Source organism: Pagrus major, chromosome 21 (genome assembly GCF_040436345.1).
Source record: "Pagrus major chromosome 21, Pma_NU_1.0".
Taxonomy (NCBI): domain Eukaryota; kingdom Metazoa; phylum Chordata; class Actinopteri; order Spariformes; family Sparidae; genus Pagrus; species Pagrus major.
This window is the reverse complement of record NC_133235.1, coordinates 32,559,666-32,577,997: the sequence shown is the minus strand read 5'-3', so window position 1 is coordinate 32,577,997 and position 18,332 is coordinate 32,559,666. Positions and strand designations below refer to the sequence as shown.

Sequence of the window (18,332 nt, the reverse complement as noted above, 5' to 3'; positions counted from 1 at the left end):
CGAGAGACGTGATCTCTCCGTTTTATTATTTGCAAATCGAGGCGTGTCGTGGGCGGGGCTTACCGGCTTTTGTCTCCAAGATTCAGTCGAGGTGTGAAGATTCACAGAAACTCACTAAACTAAACAGTGCTTCACCTTTCACAGAATCTCACCATGGCTTAATAGATGTACTTTGTCTATCATGAAAATGATTATGACGTGATTAAACATTAATTATACATATTTCTAACTTAATACTTGCTAAACAAAGACATATCAGAGACATTTACTGGTTATAACCATAAACATATTAAACAGAATATTTCTCGTCCAACTGTACCAGGACTCACCATCAGGAGGTGCTGTGGTTCCACCGAACACAGTACAGATTAAACATTAAAACTTGATCTCAGTCAATCTTAATCATAGAGAAACGGGATAAAGATCAGTTTTATGAACTTCTTTTACTGTTTCTTAATGTGTTAGAATTAAGTGAGTGAGATACTGACTTAATGGTTAATTAGAAATGGTCTGAAATCTGGAAGAATACAGAGGCCATTTGGGTGGAATGTCCCACAGATAGTGAGACCAGATGTGTCGTAAATAACAGAAGACAGAGTGAGAGCATAGAACAAGTCAGAAGGTGTCTGGTGTCCACTCTGGAGAGTGTGTTTGTGAATCAGAAGTCATAGAGGGTGAGAGAGAGAGAGAGAGACATCAGGCGTGTTACTTAATCTGCAAATGTAAAGACATTGTATTAACACAGTCTCTGATGACCAGATGGCTCCGGTCCCTCCTGATGTGGAGAGAATAGGTAACTCCATGTTTCCTCAGACTGACCTGTGAGGGAAGGATTTATCTGTTTTGAGGGGAAAGAGAGTTCAGAAATGGGAGTTTAGTTGTAAATTAATTAAAACTGTCCTCATTTGAAGTCTTTATGGTCCAGGAAAACACTATCCTCTCTGCCAGGAGATAAGGTGGCAGCCTGGAAGACGCCTCCTTCCTGTAAATCGTCTTCATCCAGATGAAAAGGGTTAACAAGAACAACAGGGCCTCAATAAAATGCAGAGGCGATGGACATGTGTTCCTACACTCTCCCACTGCATGAGTCTAAAGAGAGAAAGCAGCAGAGCTTCATTTATCCTACATATTTAGTTCTCATCACTTTGTACATGTTTAAATTCATCTATAATCACATTTACATTTATTTGTTTGGCAGAACAAAAGCTGTCGTCGTTCCAATCGTCACGCAAATTCAATAATATATGAGGAAGATCATTTATTATTTCCTTGTACGTAGCTGAGATTCAAACAAACTGATTGTGTGGATGAAGTGAAATCATTGAACCAGAGTCATTGAACAGACTTTACTGATGGGACGTGTGAACAAACTGAAGCTTTACATGGTGAATAAACAAACACGAACAAAGTCTTTTCTTGTCGTCTTCATTCCAGGGTCTCACACAGAGCTGATGGAGAACATGTGACACTAATACGAGAGTATAACTGAGGCACTTTTCCTCCTCAAACACCACAAAGTTCACAGTTCATGTTCAGAGCTGAAGAGCATTTGTCAGTCGGTCTTTGTCCTTTCAGCTTTCATCACTAAAACAGCTTCGTCACAGAGAAACGAGCAGAGTTTTCTGTCACTTGTTGCTTTTTACGACCGACAGTGTGTTTGTGCTTTCAGTCAGTACAGAGGATTTATTGCAGGCTTCAATTTGATTTAAAATTGTTTTATTTACACTCTTTTTAAAGCTGAAATCTTTATTTTTGTTGCTAAGCTAAAAGCTTTCGCTCGTCTGGAGTGGGTGCTCGAGCTTGACTGTGAGCCGAAGGTGTAAATAACATATTTTTTGTGGTTAATCTTTTCCGTTTTAAAACAAGTCTCCAGCTGCTTCAGTTCTTCAGGAGAATGCTGCAACTTTAATTAGATTCTGATTGATTTGCATTTTAAAACATTACATTTCAGAAAACACAACAAGTATCTGTGTCACGTGTTTCATCCAAACTCTGAATTTTAATATTTACAATTTTAATGAGGTAATAATACAAACTGTTTCCACATCAGTGAATAAACCAGCTGTTCTCAGAGGAAAATAAGGTCCCAGAACACTGTTTGAAGCTAGAAAGGTGGCAGGGTCCGCCACTCATTAACAAAGTAAAACAATATAAATCGTGTTGTCCTTTAGGGTCAGTTTGTTTATTCAGTCATGAAAAGAGTTTGATCATTTAGGCAGAAAAATAATCATCCAATGCAGATCTTTCTCTGCTCATTAACATTTACTCCCTAAAAACTTAAACTGCTCCTTTAAATTTCACAGCAAATTACTTTAAAACTTTAAAAATGAAGATTATAAAATTAATCCATTCGCCTGCAGTGTCTCCCCTTCAGTCAATGAAACAGTTTACTCCAAAGATTTCACAAAGATCTCCTTGAAATTTCCTTTGCTTTAGACAGCGCCGTGCTTTTACCTTGAAATCCGCGCCCGGAAGTGCTTTACTGTGACAGCGGGCGGTGCTTCCGGTGTGTGGGCGAGGCTCGGCGACAGCTGCGGAGCTCCGAGCTGCGGTTTGTTTTTATTCCCCTGAAGAAGAAGAAGAAGAAGAAGAAGAAGAAGAAGAAGAAGAAGAAGAAGAAGAAGAAGAAGAAGAGAAAGAAGCGTTTGATCTTTTCAAAGAAGAAGAAGAAGAAAGACTTTTATTTTCTTCACTTCCGGCTCAGAACAACACGGTGAGTTCACGGTCCGTTATTCTTCTTTGTCTGGATTCTGTTCATGAGATCAACACGAACATATGCAAAGAAACAGAAACTAGTTTATGGACGTTTTATTTTTAATCAGCTGAAATTGTTTTAAAATCAATTTAAGATTTAATGAAACATAAAAACAACCACAGTTATTTGTTCTTGGTCCTTTTTATTCTGAGCTCGTTGTGTTTGCAGGATGATGCCAACAAACACACACTTTATCACGGAAATATTGCAGGAATGTTGCAGTTAAAAATAGTCTGAAGCCACAACAGGCTGAGTGTGAGATACTGCATACTACTGCAATATATACATGTATAATATGCACGATACACGCACACAGAGGCATTACAGCAATAATGTAAATAACAAGAAAAAGCCACTGTGATTGAAAATTAAATGCAGTAATGTAAAAATATTAATAATAAAGACGCTGTAAACTGAAAACAAAGCATCAGACATGTGGTAAGTGGCACTAATGCACCATCATAGATCAGGATCATCAATAAATGACATAAAGTGCATTAAAGCTTAAATCCTGAGCTGCAGTAAGAATATTATACATGTGAGTACTTTATAAACATGAGTATGGACTGTTTGATTAAATAGAAAAGACAATAAACACACAATGAGACATCACTGCAATAATTAAACAATACTTCAAACTATGAATTTAATTCTGAGCACTAAGTAGGAATATTAAAGGGCTAATATTTAAAAAATGAAATGTAATAATGTAGGTAGAAATATTAGTAGTGAAGCGTCACACGTGCAGTAACCGGAGAGCAGAATACTGAACGTAGGAAAGCGTGTCGGTGTCGCTGGAGCTGCTGCTGGTGAAATGGTTTGATCCATCTCTGTGTTTCCTGATACGCATTTTCCTCCAACATCAGCAGCTCCAGCAGAGACAGACTGCTGCTGCAAGGCATGCTGGGAGCCCGAGAGTGGGGGAGAGTCCAACGTGTGGGGGGAGACTGAGAAAATGAATGAAGACATCTTATTCTGAAATATTCCAATCGCACAACATGTTTTCTGTGCTTCCTCTGAAGGTGTTAAACACACAAGGTGGACTCACTTCATCCTGCAACATGTAGAGTATTTATCCGGTGATTAAACTCTGAGACTTAACGTATGGAAATACAGATTGATACTGGACGTACAGATGTTTGATGAAAGGCTGCGTCTGTTGTTTTCCAGCCTGTTCACACACAGAAGAGTCTGTGTTTGCAGAATAATCTGGAGAAGAGAAAATAAATCATCTCTGTTCTGTTTATGAACAAAAAGCTGTTTTGTTTTCTTGTTGTTTTGCTTGTTTTTGGGCACAGAAAGCACCTGGTTAGAGTCGGGGAAAGATCATGTTTTGGCTTAAAATACTGTGTTTTGTTGTCAGAAATAACAGCTGGAAAATGTCCAACGTCTTGTTTAAATATCCAGTTTCATTTGCACAAACACGGCTGGAAAATGCCCCCGTGTCCCGTTAAGAACGTGCGTTTTTTGGCAGAAAAACATCCTGATTTCTGGGTTAAAGTTTGTGTTTTTCAGCTGCAGAATTTCCTTGTACTAATTAAAGATACTGTGTTTTGTTGCCATGAACACGACTGGAAAATTTTGTTACATCTTGTTAATAATATCAAAAAAATTTACTGGAAAATGTCTCTGTCTCGTAAAAAAATAATTAGTTTTCAGCTGGAAAACAGCCCAACATCTCGTTAAACATTCCCAATATAGTTGCCTCAGAAACTAAAAGGTCTTCCAGCTGGCGAATGTCCCGATGTCTCGTTAAAAGTTTCCAGTTTTGTTGCCACGAAGACGTCTGGAGCTTATCCAGAAAAATATCTGGTTTTCTGTCACAAAATGTACAGACATCTTTAAAAATGCAGTTTTTCTTTTTGCGTCAGTCGACTAGAAAATGTCTTAACGTCTCGTCAGTTTTTCCCAGTCCCAGTGTCTCAATATTATTTTTCCAGCCACAAACGCAGCTGCAACGTCCGACGTCTCTTTAACAATACCCAGTTTTGTTGCCACAGACATGGGTAGAAATTTTTGCGATGTCTCGTTAAAAATCTCTCGTTATGTTGCCTTAAACTCGGCTGGAAAATGTCCGAGTGTGATTTTAAAAATAACCGGTCATCAGCTGGAAAAATGTCCCGATGTCTCGTTAGAAACTCTGCGTTTTGTTGCCACAAAGACGCCTTGAAAACAACCAAAACAGAACATCTGGTTTTCGGCTGCAAAGATTCCCACCATCTCGTTAAAAGTACAGTTTTTCTTCCCGTTAAGTCTCATTGTCTGATTATAAATCTGTTGCCACAACTACAGATAAAAAACATCTTGTTAAAATAATCTCTGGTTTTGTTGCCTCAAACACAAAAAGTGTCGTCAGTATGAAATGACGTGACAGAAGTTTGGCTGCTCACGTTACAAAACATGTCTTTGTCGGTGCTGCTGTGTCTCGACAAAACGTCTGATGTTAAAATGAAACTGTTCAGACGAAGAGTTAAATCATCAGGATGACGTTCCTGCTGCTCAGCATGTCGAGGTCAGTGACGGCTCTTCAGACCGTTACTGTTGTTTTAGATCACGAGGAGCATTTTTCAGTTGAATCAGAGGACGAAGAGAAGGAAACCCCCACACAGCCCCTCCGTCAGCCCCCCCGCACTCACTGTGACACAGACCGTCTCTGTTCACCAACAGCCGCTGACCCAGTTCATCCTTTATTCACCAGAACAGAACAATAGTGAGCGGAGCGGTGTCGGATCTTTGACTGATATTCAGGGTTTATTTCAAATAGTGTTGATGTGATTTTGAGCCTTTGAACAGGAAGAAAATGTTTTTCTCATGTCTGCTTCTCGTCTTTATGCTCAGCGATGCTAAGTTCATGTTGAACATTTGCTGAATTCACAAGAAGGAACAAATAAGTCAGAATCAGTCAGAGACAGAGTTTCACACAGTTTATAAAGTGTCTCCAACTCAACAACTCACTAAACTGACACATTTTCAAAGGGAGTCTGGGGACAAAGAAGTCGCCTATACTGGTTACTGTTTAGTGTATTTGTAAAATGTGACATGTTTATCATCAATAAAATGTTTCTTCTTTCATAAATTGAGTGTAAATGGTGAAATCAGTGTAAACAGTGTGTTCAAACAGCTGCTAAATGTTGGCAGGTCAGACTTTAGCACTTTAGACACAGAAGCAGACAGGCTGGTGCAGCCATGCTGCCACAAACTGACACTTTCTACAAGGAAACACACAACTTACTGTTTTCATTTAATGCTGAATTTACAAGAAGGAGACAATGATTTAGAGTTTGTCATCGCTGCTTCTCACAGTTTGTTAAGTTTCTCCTCATGAAACAACTCTTAAAATCACTACATTTGTTAAGGGAGTCTGGTGATGTTGTGGTTACTGGTTCAATCAAAAATCTGCTGCTAACACTGGCAGGTTAACAGAGACCAAACTTCTTCCTCTTCCTCTCCTCCTCCTCCACACAGAGTCAACAACACATGACTTCACCTCTGCACTGAGTCAAACTGAGCCTGCAGGGGATTCAGTGTCCCTGTCAGAGTTAAGCTTCCTCCCAGCAGACGCAGAGTTAACAGGAAACATGAGCTCACAGTCACAGCCCTTCTGTTTTTCTCTGTTTTGTTCTGAACTTTTTCTCAGGCTGCTGCTGCTGCAGGATGTGAGAGCACCACAACACCAAACCCGTTAGACTGAAGATCACAACGAGACTCGGCAGGAACAAGTTCAGAGGTAAGGCTTTAAAAAACTCTTTATAAATATCCTGCACTAGTTCTGTCCTCTGATCAGTTTGGATTTATATTAGCTCGAGGAGTCTTAATTCAGTTAATCCCTGGAGTGCTCAGACTGGAGAGAAGGATCAGGATTAACTGGACTGACTGAGCGTTATGAAGTTACTGCAGAGCAGATCAGAGAGGAGCTGCCAGAAGCTTTTTATTTCTGAACCTCTGAAGAACAGACGGCTCGTCGTTCTCCCTCCTGGACCAAACCACCAGTGAATGTGCTGTGTGCGAGTCACAGCCTGGTTTATCTTCTTCCTGTTGTCCAAAAATATCATGAGCATATCCATGAGCCACAACACTGCTGTTCCTTTATCAGCATGAACACACACACACACACACACACACACACACACACACACACCGAATAGTGAGCAGCCTGAGGAAACTACTGAACCTCTGAGAAATGAAACTATATATTTTTGAGGTCTTTTTAAAGATATAATATGCAACTTCCAGGAGGGAGCAGAGGTGGAAGTAACTAATACAAATACTTAGTTACTGTACTCCAGTACATGTTTCAGGTATCTGTACTGTACCTGAGTATCTCTGTGACTATCTGAACTTTCTCCTCTTCACATTTTCAAAACAGCCTCGTTACTTTAGTTTGATGCATTTGAGGTGAATTATGGATTATTGTTATTTGGCGTCATCGCTCGCCGCCTTCCCAACTTCATGAGACTGATGTCGACCTATCAGAGCACATCACGCACGGCAGACGCAGCGAGACGAGACAAAGACGTAAAAGACGTGAACAGACAGAGAGGGAGGCTGAATGGGGAGAAAAGACGTGTTAGTGTCTCGTATCTGCAGAGAGTTTCTTATTTTCTCTCTTTGTTGCTGCTCGGACGCTTTACCAACCCAACATGAGGCTGTTTGACGTCCTGGGAATGAGACTCAACTATCAACTATCTTTGTGGTGCGTTCAGGAACAGCTGGGACAAATCCTACTGACTCTACCTTTAACTTTAATAGTCTTTGAATTATATTAATATGACGTGAGCTTCAGTAGCTTTGACCACAAATGTCCTTCAGAGGGAGACTTTTTACTCTGATACTCTGAGTACATGTCAGAGCCTGTACTCGATTACTTTTACTGGAGTAAAGAAGCTGAGTCAGTACTTCTACTTTTAGCAGAGTCTGTTTTTACACAAGTATCTGAACTTCTGCTGGAGGAGAGGATGTTTGGACTGTTTCCTCCTCGTCAGAGTCAGAAAGGAAGTGAGCGACTAAACATAACTTTAAACATTTTCTCCCTGGAGCTCAACATCTCGCCTCCTGACGGCAGAAATTACATGTTGTGTGTTGAAAGACTTACTTGATTAAAACCCAATGAGACACAGACAGGAAGTCAGAAGGTACTGAGACTGACACGTCGTTGGTTGGTTGGTTGGCTGCCTGTTTCTCACGGCCGGTGTCGGGTTTCTGATGTCTTTCCCAGATCGACAGAAGACGTTCGGCGGCAGACAGACATGGCTCTGTTCTTCTCCGGAGCTGTTACAAGTACGTCACCATCAACACACTCAACACATCTGCATACTGTCCACACACGTCCACGCTGAGGGACGCTCTTTGTTCTTGTATCTTCATTATCGAGCATTCGATGGATTCGCAGGATGTAAAGCATCAAAATAAAATGAGCAAAGAACAGAGATGATGATCCGTGGCACAAATGCTCGTAAAGGAAATCAAATTAAAATCAGTTTTATTTATACAAAATCACAGTCACATCGCCTCAAACATCCTCTGACCCGAGTGACGACAAACTTTTAACAGGGAGAGAAACAAAGACAGATGACGCCTCAGGAAGAGCAAAAAAAGGAGAAAAGGGAACGAGACTATAAACAAATCAGATGACTTGTTTCTCTTTCTGAAGACGCTCACTCCTGTTGGAGGCCAAATGTCTGAAAATGTGAAAACTGACTCCATTTTCTGACATTTAACTTTAAACATTTAAAGCTCAGTGACTTTTTATCTTTATTTTAACATAAGGAGGTAAACAGCAGTGACAATATTCATGCTGCCGGGCATCAAACCACATCTGATCGCAGCAGTGACGTCGACTCAGCGCTTCATATGAGATCTGGAGATCTGCAGCAGTAAAGTGACGTCAACAGTCATTATATATTTTATTATATTTATTTTGAATTATATTTTTTATGTCCTTTGTGTCATATGTTTGATAGTTATGTATACATGGAAGAAACCTGGTTTTGAACTTTCCTTCTCGACACGACTGTGGGGGACGAGAAGCTCTGTGGTGCTTCAGATGTTAAATAACTGATTAAAGAACCAATAATGACAAATTGATGACCCAGGAGGCCGTAACCATTCAAATAACCTGCTGATTTATTATAAAATATGAAGAGAAGCATTCATCTCAGGGCTCGAGACAGAAAAATGGAGGAGTGACGGCGACATTTAGTGTGAAGCATCACTCCTTTGTTTGTGACTCGATGAATGATCTCGAAACAAACACAACACAGAGCAGAGAACCTGTGTGTCCGTCACATTCCTGCAGAGGAGTTATTAGCATCACGTCAGCTCCGTTCACAAGAGCAAATTTACTCAAGTGGCTCCCAGGAATGTTCTCCGGCTCCTCACACTGATAAAAGCCGAGATGTCTTTATTTAGAAAACGTGTTTCATACGTGTGTGTGTGTGTGTGTGTGTGTGTGTGTGTGTGTGTCTGTTCAGGTTCACCAATAAAACGACGGCTGCGGGGATATGACTCCTGTCACAGGTACGAACGTCTGCTTCTTTTTACCGTTTCAAGACTGAATGTGTTTTCAAACAGTCTGTCAGGTTTAAAGGTCCAGTGTGTAGGATTTAGTTTGGGGGGGAGGAATTGAATATAACTGTGATTTTAACGTGTGAAGGCCGTTACACACCGGGGACGTGACGAATAAGCAACACGATGTGTCACCTTAAAGCTCTTAAAGCTACACACAGGCTGAATTTCTAAAAATGATAATTTTATGGGTTTAAAATGACTCAACGCGCCTTAATTCTGCTGTTTTAAATCATCCTGAACCTCCACGTCTGTGTCTCCCTCAGCCTCGACCAGTCTGTCCTCTCCCCCGACTCCTCGTACGTCTGCTACTCGTCCGTGGACGGCGGTGATCCGTGCTCCTGCCGCCGCTCGCCGCGTCTCCTCACCAACGGATACTACAGCGTCACCGAGGACAGCTTCTCCTGGGACGACGACGGCAACGTGTCGCTGACTCCCTGCAAAACCAACGTGTCCTACAAGGAGAACCTGGTCAGGTGAGATATTGATAATACACTTCATTGGTGTTGTAGATCATGACGCGACGTAGATTAAAGGTTAAATATACGCACTAGATATCACCTTGTTGTGGTAAATACTTGACGTTGCTTTCCTTAGTTTTAGCAGCGAGCCAGGCTGGTACGATCGAAAATGCTGAAAACACTAAAAAACATACAGTCAATCCAAAAAAACGTTTTAACATTTTTAATATGCTAACATGCTCACAGTTAGCATGTTAAAATGGTCCAGTTTATATTGTGTCATTAGGGGTTGTTAGCTATGAGCTAGCTGTCCAGAATGTTAGCAAGCTAATGTTAGCATTTCCCTCCAGCCCCTTGTTTCCAGCAACGATTCGGACTGAATGAATGAATGAATGACAGTTTAACTGCTGGACACAAAATGTCTCCTGTGTCAGCGAACAGTCCATCCTCAGTGTTTCAAGTCCTGGCCCCTGATTGGCTCCGAACTAGTTGTGATGTCATGAATCCTGCAGGTGGGTCCAGGTGTCGAACTGAGCAGGTGAATGTGAAAACAAACTCCGTACAGTGAAGCTCACACGGCACAGTCGGCCAACAAGAGTCACACACACACACACACACACACACACACACACACACGCTGATCTCTTTATAGCGATGAGGTCATTCTCAGGAGGCCAATCAGAGTGAGCCGCTCAGCGCGTGTTGAACGGGTTGAAGCTGTAAATTCCTCGCGTCTGACATCTGCTGCCATCAGGAGCCAGAGTGTGATGTCATCTGTCACGGTTGCTAGGAGACCCTCATGTTATTGAAACCGACATCGTCAACAGTGGAAGAGCTGAACGACACGTTTACTGCCGTTATTCACCTCTGAGTTTATATTTATTATTCATTTCATTTTTTTTATTTCAACATACGACATCTGGAGCCGCCAGACTGAGCAGATCCAGCTCAAACGATGATAAGATGATTGATGGAAATGATTAATAGTTTCACCGATTTCAGAGGTTTATTATTTATTTATTTACTTTTACAAGATGTTTCTGGGTCCAGTTTCTGAAATGCTTATTTTGGTAACCTGTAATTATTATTGTTATTATTATTGTCGTGATAATAATTGTTGGTTGAAATGATGATTAAGCAGAAAGGGGAATGACTTCTTCTGGGAAATATGGGGGGGAAAAAAGCCCAATTTATAGCTGTTAAAACAGAACCACGGGCCTGAGACGAACACCCGGATCACTTCCTTTTGGTTCTTCAGGGTTTTCCGGCGCAGGCGGCGACCTCGCGGCTCTCTGGCTCGCCTGTTCAGCGATGTGACGGAGAGCTGCCAGTCCTGGCTGGATGAGAAAGTCTTCAGAGGCGTGTTCGGGACCGGACAGAACCAAAACCAGAACTGGGACCAAGACCAGGACCAGGACAGGGAAGTGGACTGGACCAGGACCAGCCAGGAGGGCCTGGCCCCGCTGGACGTGTCAGCCTGGTCTGGATTCAACAGCACGGAGCTGGACGGCAGCCACAGCTTCACTTACGGTTTGTAACACCTCGTTTCCAGATCCGCCTCCACACAGACGCTGCTGCTGGTTCTGTACTGTAAAATATATAAATACCACTTTCACTGCTGTGAGCGGCTCAAACTAAATTTAAATCACCACACCGACCAATGGGAGACAGCGGACGGTGCTTCCAGCCCTCGAGGCTAACGTCAGCTAGCATTCGACTGTCGACAGAAACTTCCCGTCTCCCCGCTCATCCAGGCTCGTTTAACCTTCTGCTGTGGTTTTATTCTCACTGTTCCTACAGGAAGTACCAGGGCTCATCTCCGTTTTGTTTATGTCTGCTTCCCCACGAGTTCTTATCCCTCGTCAGTTGTCTGCAGTAGATGACCGTCAGCTCTCCCCCCGTGTGGAGAAGCAGAGCCTTGTACTGCAAACATCACCGACAGCAAGACGTATTTGAGCCACATAAAAGAAGGCTCGCCTAAAAACATATATCCGTTTCAATGTACGTTTATTTTGAACATTTTTGGCGCGTTGCATTGCTACTGCTGCTCTACTGCAGGTGACACACCGACTGGGGATAAGTACCTCATACAACCCAACATCACAAGACCCCAACTTTCACTTTAATATTGAACGTGGGTCCAAATTGCACCAAATTCAGCACTGCACTTCCTCTCATCCTCAGTGACAAACCTGCCAAGTGTGAAGTAGATCGGACGAATGCAGCTCGAGATACATGAAGAACAGACAGACAGACAGAGATTTCTTGCTTTATAGTTAATTAACTATAATATACTATAACTAACTTCATCTCCTGACTGTGACGTTATGTCGTAAACGTGTTGTACGTTCTGTTGTGATGTCTACTGAAGTTAGCATGCTAACCAGCTAGCCCCGACCCGTCCTGTCTCTTCACAGACCACACCGAGATCCCGCCCCCTCCGGACAAAGTGGCCCCGCCCCCGAAGCTGCTCTTCCAGGAGGAGATTTGTTCTGAGATCTGTCAATCAAGGGAGCAGTTCACCCAGTCGCTGGGCGGCCTCTCTGAAGTCCCGCCCCCCTCGCCCTTCTACACCAGCACCTGCTGCTGCCAGGCCTCACCTGAGCCCACAGGTGAGACTCTTCTCCAACCTGACAGGATGTTATTGAAACAAAACATGATTTTAAAACCAGCGCTTAATAACAGACGTTCTGGTTCAAAACACATTAAAAAAAGATGAAAGCTGGTGAATTCACAGATATTTGGAGGATGTGTGATTTGAACTGTCACAGCTGAAGTTATATTTCATTAAATCAGTGTTGTGGTCGTTGTGTTTAGACGTCTCTCTGACGTGTGTTTGTGTTTCAGGGTTATCGATGACGGCTCTTCTGCTTTTCATCTTCACCATCTTCATCTTCACGGCTCTGTACTCAGGGTAAAACTCTCTCTTCTTTTTCATTGATTGAAGCAGATCATCTGCGTAAATACTCGTCGACACTAAACAACATAAAAAACTGCTCGTCTCGAGTTTGTTAGATGTGTTTAATGCCACTCAGGTCAAACGTGAACGCAGAAAACACCTTTTTAAGCTTCGTTAGCACCTTTTAAGTTCCCTTGGAACTCTCTAGTGGCCGTCAGAGGAACTGGTTTGATTTCTAAGTTGAGGTGCAGCTGGATTCATGATAACTAAAACCAGTCAGATGATTAAGACCCAGACTCATCTTCACAGTTTTCCACTTTAAGATGTCAGATCCTGAATCTTGATATCTTCTGTCTGGGATTCAGTTCATCATGTTCTCACTGTTTCCCTCCCTGCAGGTGTCTCATGTGGAGCGCGACTGTTGCATCGACCGCGTTCATGATGATCACAGCATTTATGTGTGAGTATCATCGACCTCCAGCGCGCCACGATCAGCTGAATGCAGGATTTAGAGACTTTTTGCAGCCTGACGAGACTGAATTCAGTGTTAATTTAACACTTAACGTAGACGAAGAATGTAGACGATGTATCAACCAATCATTTTATAAAGTTCTCTGTTCAAACATCTCTGATCTTTCTGTCTCTCTCAGTCCTGACGAAGTCGGGGCCGCTGGGCGAGTGGAGGAGGGCGAAGACGGAGGTGAGTCAGAGACAAAACGAGTTTCACTTCATTTCTCCGACCGGCAGCGAAGAAAAAAACAGTAACCGTTTTTTTTAATGATTCTGTTTTTCAGGATATCACATCAAGAAACGAGTGAAAAGCGTCAGGAAACGTTTCCAGTGTTGTGAAAATGTGAAACTGGAGGAGTGACAGAAAAAAAGCCTGATGGGAAATATTTAACGTTTCACCAACATGTTTGCATGTAAGTTGCACTTAAAGGACCAAGTTATCTCGAGCTCCGGAGAACATTTTACAGAAAACATCAGTTTGATGCTTCGACCTTATGATAAAAATCGCAACTTTCTGAATGTAGTTCTTTACTAAATGTGTTCTGCGCTGAGACGCGTCGACCGAAGGGCTGAAGGTTTAAACTGTAAACACATTTACAACATTTAACCTTTAAATCTAAAGGCGGGAAAATGAGCGTGGCGACGTGTCCAGACGAGAGGTCGCTTCAGCTGGATGTGGATTCATGTTCACGTCGTGTTAAACGTCGGATTAATTGAACTTTTCACCAGCGTCGTTAAAAAAGCCGAATCAGACGATGTGTTTCTGTTAAAAAGCCGAAGGAGCTCATTAACATGGTGACACAAGTAACTGTAGTTTAGCAGCTATAATATATAAAAAAAAATATCCTTATCAAGTATAAAAAAATTGTACCTGATGTATTTTTGAAATACTGTAAGGTATCTTCTATGTTAGTAGTTAAACTTGGCTTTTTTTGGGATGTCCAAAGTGACCAAACGTCAGACTGTTCTCGTCTGGAGAACAGATTCAGGTCCAACAGCAGAAATAACGAAGCGATGAGCTTCGCTGTGAAGCTTCACTTCTATTTAAAGTGACAGCTGTGACTTTTTATAAGAAATCAAACGCACAAAAACACCGACGTTCTTCTGATCAGCCCGGACGTTGTGACCACAGGAGATAAGTGCCATTTTTTTTTATCCCTGAGGAAACTGAGTCGCCACAAACACAAGAAACGACTCACATCTTTAAAAAAATAATAAATCACGTTGGTACATTAAAGCTGCACAAGCGCTGGTTTTATTGTGAAAGTCTGATTTCCTGGATCTCTCCGGGTTTTTCCTGGTACGAGCCGATAATTTCCGACTTTCTGACGGCTGTTAAACGCATCGTAAGGAGGAGACGATTAGTTCGATGACGTCGCCTGATTGACAGGTCAGTGGGCGGGGCCACAGACGCTGTCGCGCTCTGCAGATCCACGTGTTGTTGCTTCGGACGGCTTTTACGTAATCCTACCTCATTCTGCTGAATTCATACCGACGGTTAAACATAATCAGATGTCGTTAACCTGAAATAAACCAGATAACTGAAGGGAATCATATTAATGTTGTCTCTCTTGTGCAGCTTTAAGAGTAGCAGCTGATGAACCCTCATGAATCTCAGCTGTTAAGTGCCTTTATATCAGCCAGCAGCGCAGAAATACAGAATATTACAGGGAAGTGTTCGATTTAAACCTTAAAAATGCTGCTGAAACATTAAGCAGACCTGGAGAGCGTTTGGTTTCACGGCTGGGTGGAGTTTCCTGCGATAGGAAACTTTATTTAGATCTAAAAAATATAAATGGTCTCTCATAAATTAGGCTGTGTTCACACATTTGACGCCTGAACAAATGAGGACAAATCTAAAGCAGATCAAACTGTTTTTAAGCCTGTCGGAGCTGCGATGATCCTCCGCTCAGCCGACAGGAATATTTAACAAGAATAAATCCTGGAAACATGCAGAAATATCAGTGTTCAGGTGGATGTTGATCTCACGTCTGTGTGTGGAGCTGAAGTCGAGACGTGGTTAGCTTAGCTTAGCTTAGCTTAGCTTAGCTTAGCAAGAGGGAAACCAGGAAAGGCGACCTCGGAGGAGATGGTTTTATGAGCTTCATGCTGTAACTGTACGTGCGTCAGCGGCAGTTTTAGAGTCCATGTGTGAACACGGTCCGTCCACCCAGCTGGCATCTCAGGCAGGAAAAAAACCTATTAACAGCTCCGCTGTGAGTCGGGCTGCCTCTGTGTGAAGGTTCACAGTCCTTCACACAGATTTCACTCTTGTTGTACTTTCTGCCGGAGCAATAAGTCCAGAAAACTATGAGCTGTGCTGAGTTTTGAAGCCATTTTTTGGGGATCAGGGAGAGAAAAAAGTTAAAATCATCTTACAGTTAAAGTTTAAAAATGAATCCTCGCGCCGCAGAAATAATTGTAACCAGTCAAACAGTCGCAAACAGTTTGTATTGATCAGTTATCGCTCTGAAAGAGGAAAAGAAATGGAAATGAATCGTGGCAGGAAGCCTGGACTTTTAGAAATAAAGAAAAATAAGTACTGTATGGCTTTATAAAGTTTTGACTTTATAAAGTTTTTTATCATGTTTGGGCCTCAAATAACGCCAAGACTTTTATCCAACCTGAAGAAGGAAGAGATGAGCTGTGCTTTGTGTTCAAATCAACTCTTCCTGCGTGAAATTTCAATGTTTTCATGTGTGATTTTGTGTCGACGCCAGAGGAGCAGAGAGGTTTGATCTTTAGTTCTTCATGTTCCAGATCGTCTGATGACGCTGCGCCTGTGTCGTAAAGGGATTAAGTCCAGCAGTGCTGTCAACCAGCTGTTCATTTCCTGTTAGCATGAGCGCTCACGCTCTTTTCACTACCGTCCATTTTACCCGGCGTGAACGCAGCATCTGATCTGAAACATGAAGGGTCAACGTCTCGCACCAGAAAGTAGTTCAGAATAAATGTATCAGTGTGTTAGAGGCTTGATGACAGAGTGACTACTATTGTAGCTGCAGAGCTAACCGCTAGCATGCTAGCAACTGTCCATTTTGGACTCACAAGGCGTAATTTTTTCCCAAAGACTGTTCTGTCTAGTCCCAATCTGCCGTGCTGTGATTGGATTATACTCCCTGTAAATCCCAAGTTTCATCACGATACGATATTTGCCGATATCACAAAGTCTGCCGAGATACGATTCGATTCGATACAGGGGGCCTGCGATCGATACGGGATGACATCATAAGCCCCATTTAACACAATCGGTTACATTTATATCAACTCCGATTTCTCCGAAAATCCACATTTCCTCACTGCCGACTTCTTCACGAGAGGCGAGTAAATAATATCCTCATCGAGATTTAATGTGACGTCCTTAGGCCTTGTGGCAGTCACAAGGACGAGTGGAGGCAACGTGTAGTAGCCAATCACAGCACAGTGGGGCGGGACCAGGTGGACTCGTCTTTGGCTTGTCTCTGTTCACTGAAGCTGAGCTCGATCTGATTCAAAAGAATAATTTTGCCGCAAAATGTTTAATTCTGGTGCGACCGGGCCTCTGAAGGTCCAGCGTCTCTGTTTCTGTGTAACTTCTGAATCGTCGATGTGTTTTTATTCACTCAAAGTGCCAAATTTGTAGAAATCTGATGATTCAGGAAACGTTAAATCACAAAAATCAATCTATATTACTAATATTTTGTAATATTGTGCTCTGCAGAACTTCTTGCTTTGCATTTAAAGCTGCACTTCTCAGTATTTTTATATGAACAATGGATCAAACGACACTGTGTGATGTGAGAGGTGTCGACCCTGAACTCCGCAGCTGAGAGAAGCTTTGAGCCTCTTTTAGCTCCTAGTTTTGGTTTTTTACGGCTGAAAATAAGAGCCGGATATTTCCCTCAGGAGTTGGTGGAGAGAGTGCCCCCCCGGTGGCCAGAAAACATTTTAATGCAGCTTTAAATGACCAAAGTTAAATGTGGAAGTTTAGCAGGTTGGTTTTCTTTTATATAATAAACTTTTATGAGGTTGTAAAAAAAAAAAAAATGAATTTACTGCAAAAGAAAAACGATGGAAAGTTTCTGTCACTCATTAAATGTGGATTGTCTTGGTTGTTTCAAACCTTCAGATAAGCTCTGGTGTGTGATGTGATGCAGCTGATGTGCATGTTGTTGTACATATCTTTATTTTTATTGACTGCACTTGTTTCCAAAGGTGGAACTGTGATACTCCGCTCGTGACGGCACTTATTACATCTGTTAACTTTGTATTACGCTGTACTGTATTCATGTTATTAAAGTCTGTGATAGGTAATCGCATGTCAAATTAAATCTTAAACGACGCACAAAAACTAGATTTTAATCTGAAACTGAGACGTGATTAAGATCGTTCGCCTGAACGAACAAACGACGATCAATCAATGTGATAAATTTACTTCCAAAGTAAAACTCAAAAGGACAAAGTCGTCCTGTTGTCACAGTGTTGATCACTGAGTGTTAATCAATAGTTTGGGGATTTGGAAGATGACTAGCGGCCCTTTGTCGGCCTGTCGACGGCTCCGTGCTTTAAGATTTGATTTTTACAGGATTTTGTGTTTTGTCAGATATTTTCAAACTCCAGTGAAAATGTTTTATCTGAAGTTTATGTGAATGTTTATCATCCATTAAAGCGTGTTTTAAAGACAAGCTGCGTCAGTTTTCCTTCACAACAAATGAAAATCGGTTTACAGCTGCAGGTAACACGAATAACTCAGCGAGGGACAGTTTATCAGGATGTTTAAGAAAGTGAGCGATGAGGAATGTTTTCGACTTCCTCATGTTAACTCTCTCACTCCTGACGCTGGAGATCGTTTTCATGGAGAGCAGCAGATGGATCCTGGTCACCTGGCGAAAGGTAACTCCAAAAAATAGCGGGCAGCATATCACTGTTAGCTAGTTAGCTCAGTTAGCCGTGCAGCTGTCGGGCTGGGAGCTGGGAATGGTTGACGTGTGTCCAGGTCTAACTTCAGTATATAACTCTGCAACAAAATACACGGACGTCTTTGACATAACGTCAGAACTGATATCACATAAATAATAATAAACAAACTCTCTTTGTTTATATGTGGCGGACCCTGCCACCTTTATAGCTTCAAACAGTGTCCTGGGACCTTATTTTCCTTTGA

The 18,332-nt window shown here is 42.0% G+C and overlaps 1 protein-coding gene across 1 annotated transcript; it reads left to right on the top strand.

Annotated features, from left to right (window-relative positions):
- The first annotated feature begins 2,569 nt into the window (after positions 1-2,569).
- On the top strand, positions 2,570-15,734 carry tmem71 (transmembrane protein 71). Its single transcript, XM_073491355.1, has 11 exons — positions 2,570-2,713; positions 6,393-6,482; positions 7,971-8,032; positions 9,226-9,271; positions 9,586-9,795; positions 11,039-11,310; positions 12,198-12,392; positions 12,628-12,694; positions 13,078-13,139; positions 13,330-13,379; positions 13,474-15,734. The coding sequence occupies exons 3-11, from the start codon at positions 8,002-8,004 to the stop codon at positions 13,495-13,497; spliced, it is 957 nt and encodes a 318-aa protein (XP_073347456.1). The 5' UTR covers positions 2,570-2,713; positions 6,393-6,482; positions 7,971-8,001; the 3' UTR covers positions 13,498-15,734.
- Positions 15,735-18,332: the final 2,598 nt, after the last annotated feature.

What these genes read in the sequence shown, in the direction of transcription:
- tmem71 (XM_073491355.1), top strand. Translation starts at nt 8,002, where the DNA reads ATGGCTCTGTTCTTCTCCGGAGCTGTTACAA. An exon ending in TACAAGGAGAACCTGGTCAG is followed by an intron (nt 9,796 to 11,038) that starts GTGAGATATTGA and finishes TTGGTTCTTCAG; the next exon opens with GGTTTTCCGGCGCAGGCGGC. An exon ending in TTCACGGCTCTGTACTCAGG is followed by an intron (nt 12,695 to 13,077) that starts GTAAAACTCTCT and finishes CCCTCCCTGCAG; the next exon opens with GTGTCTCATGTGGAGCGCGA.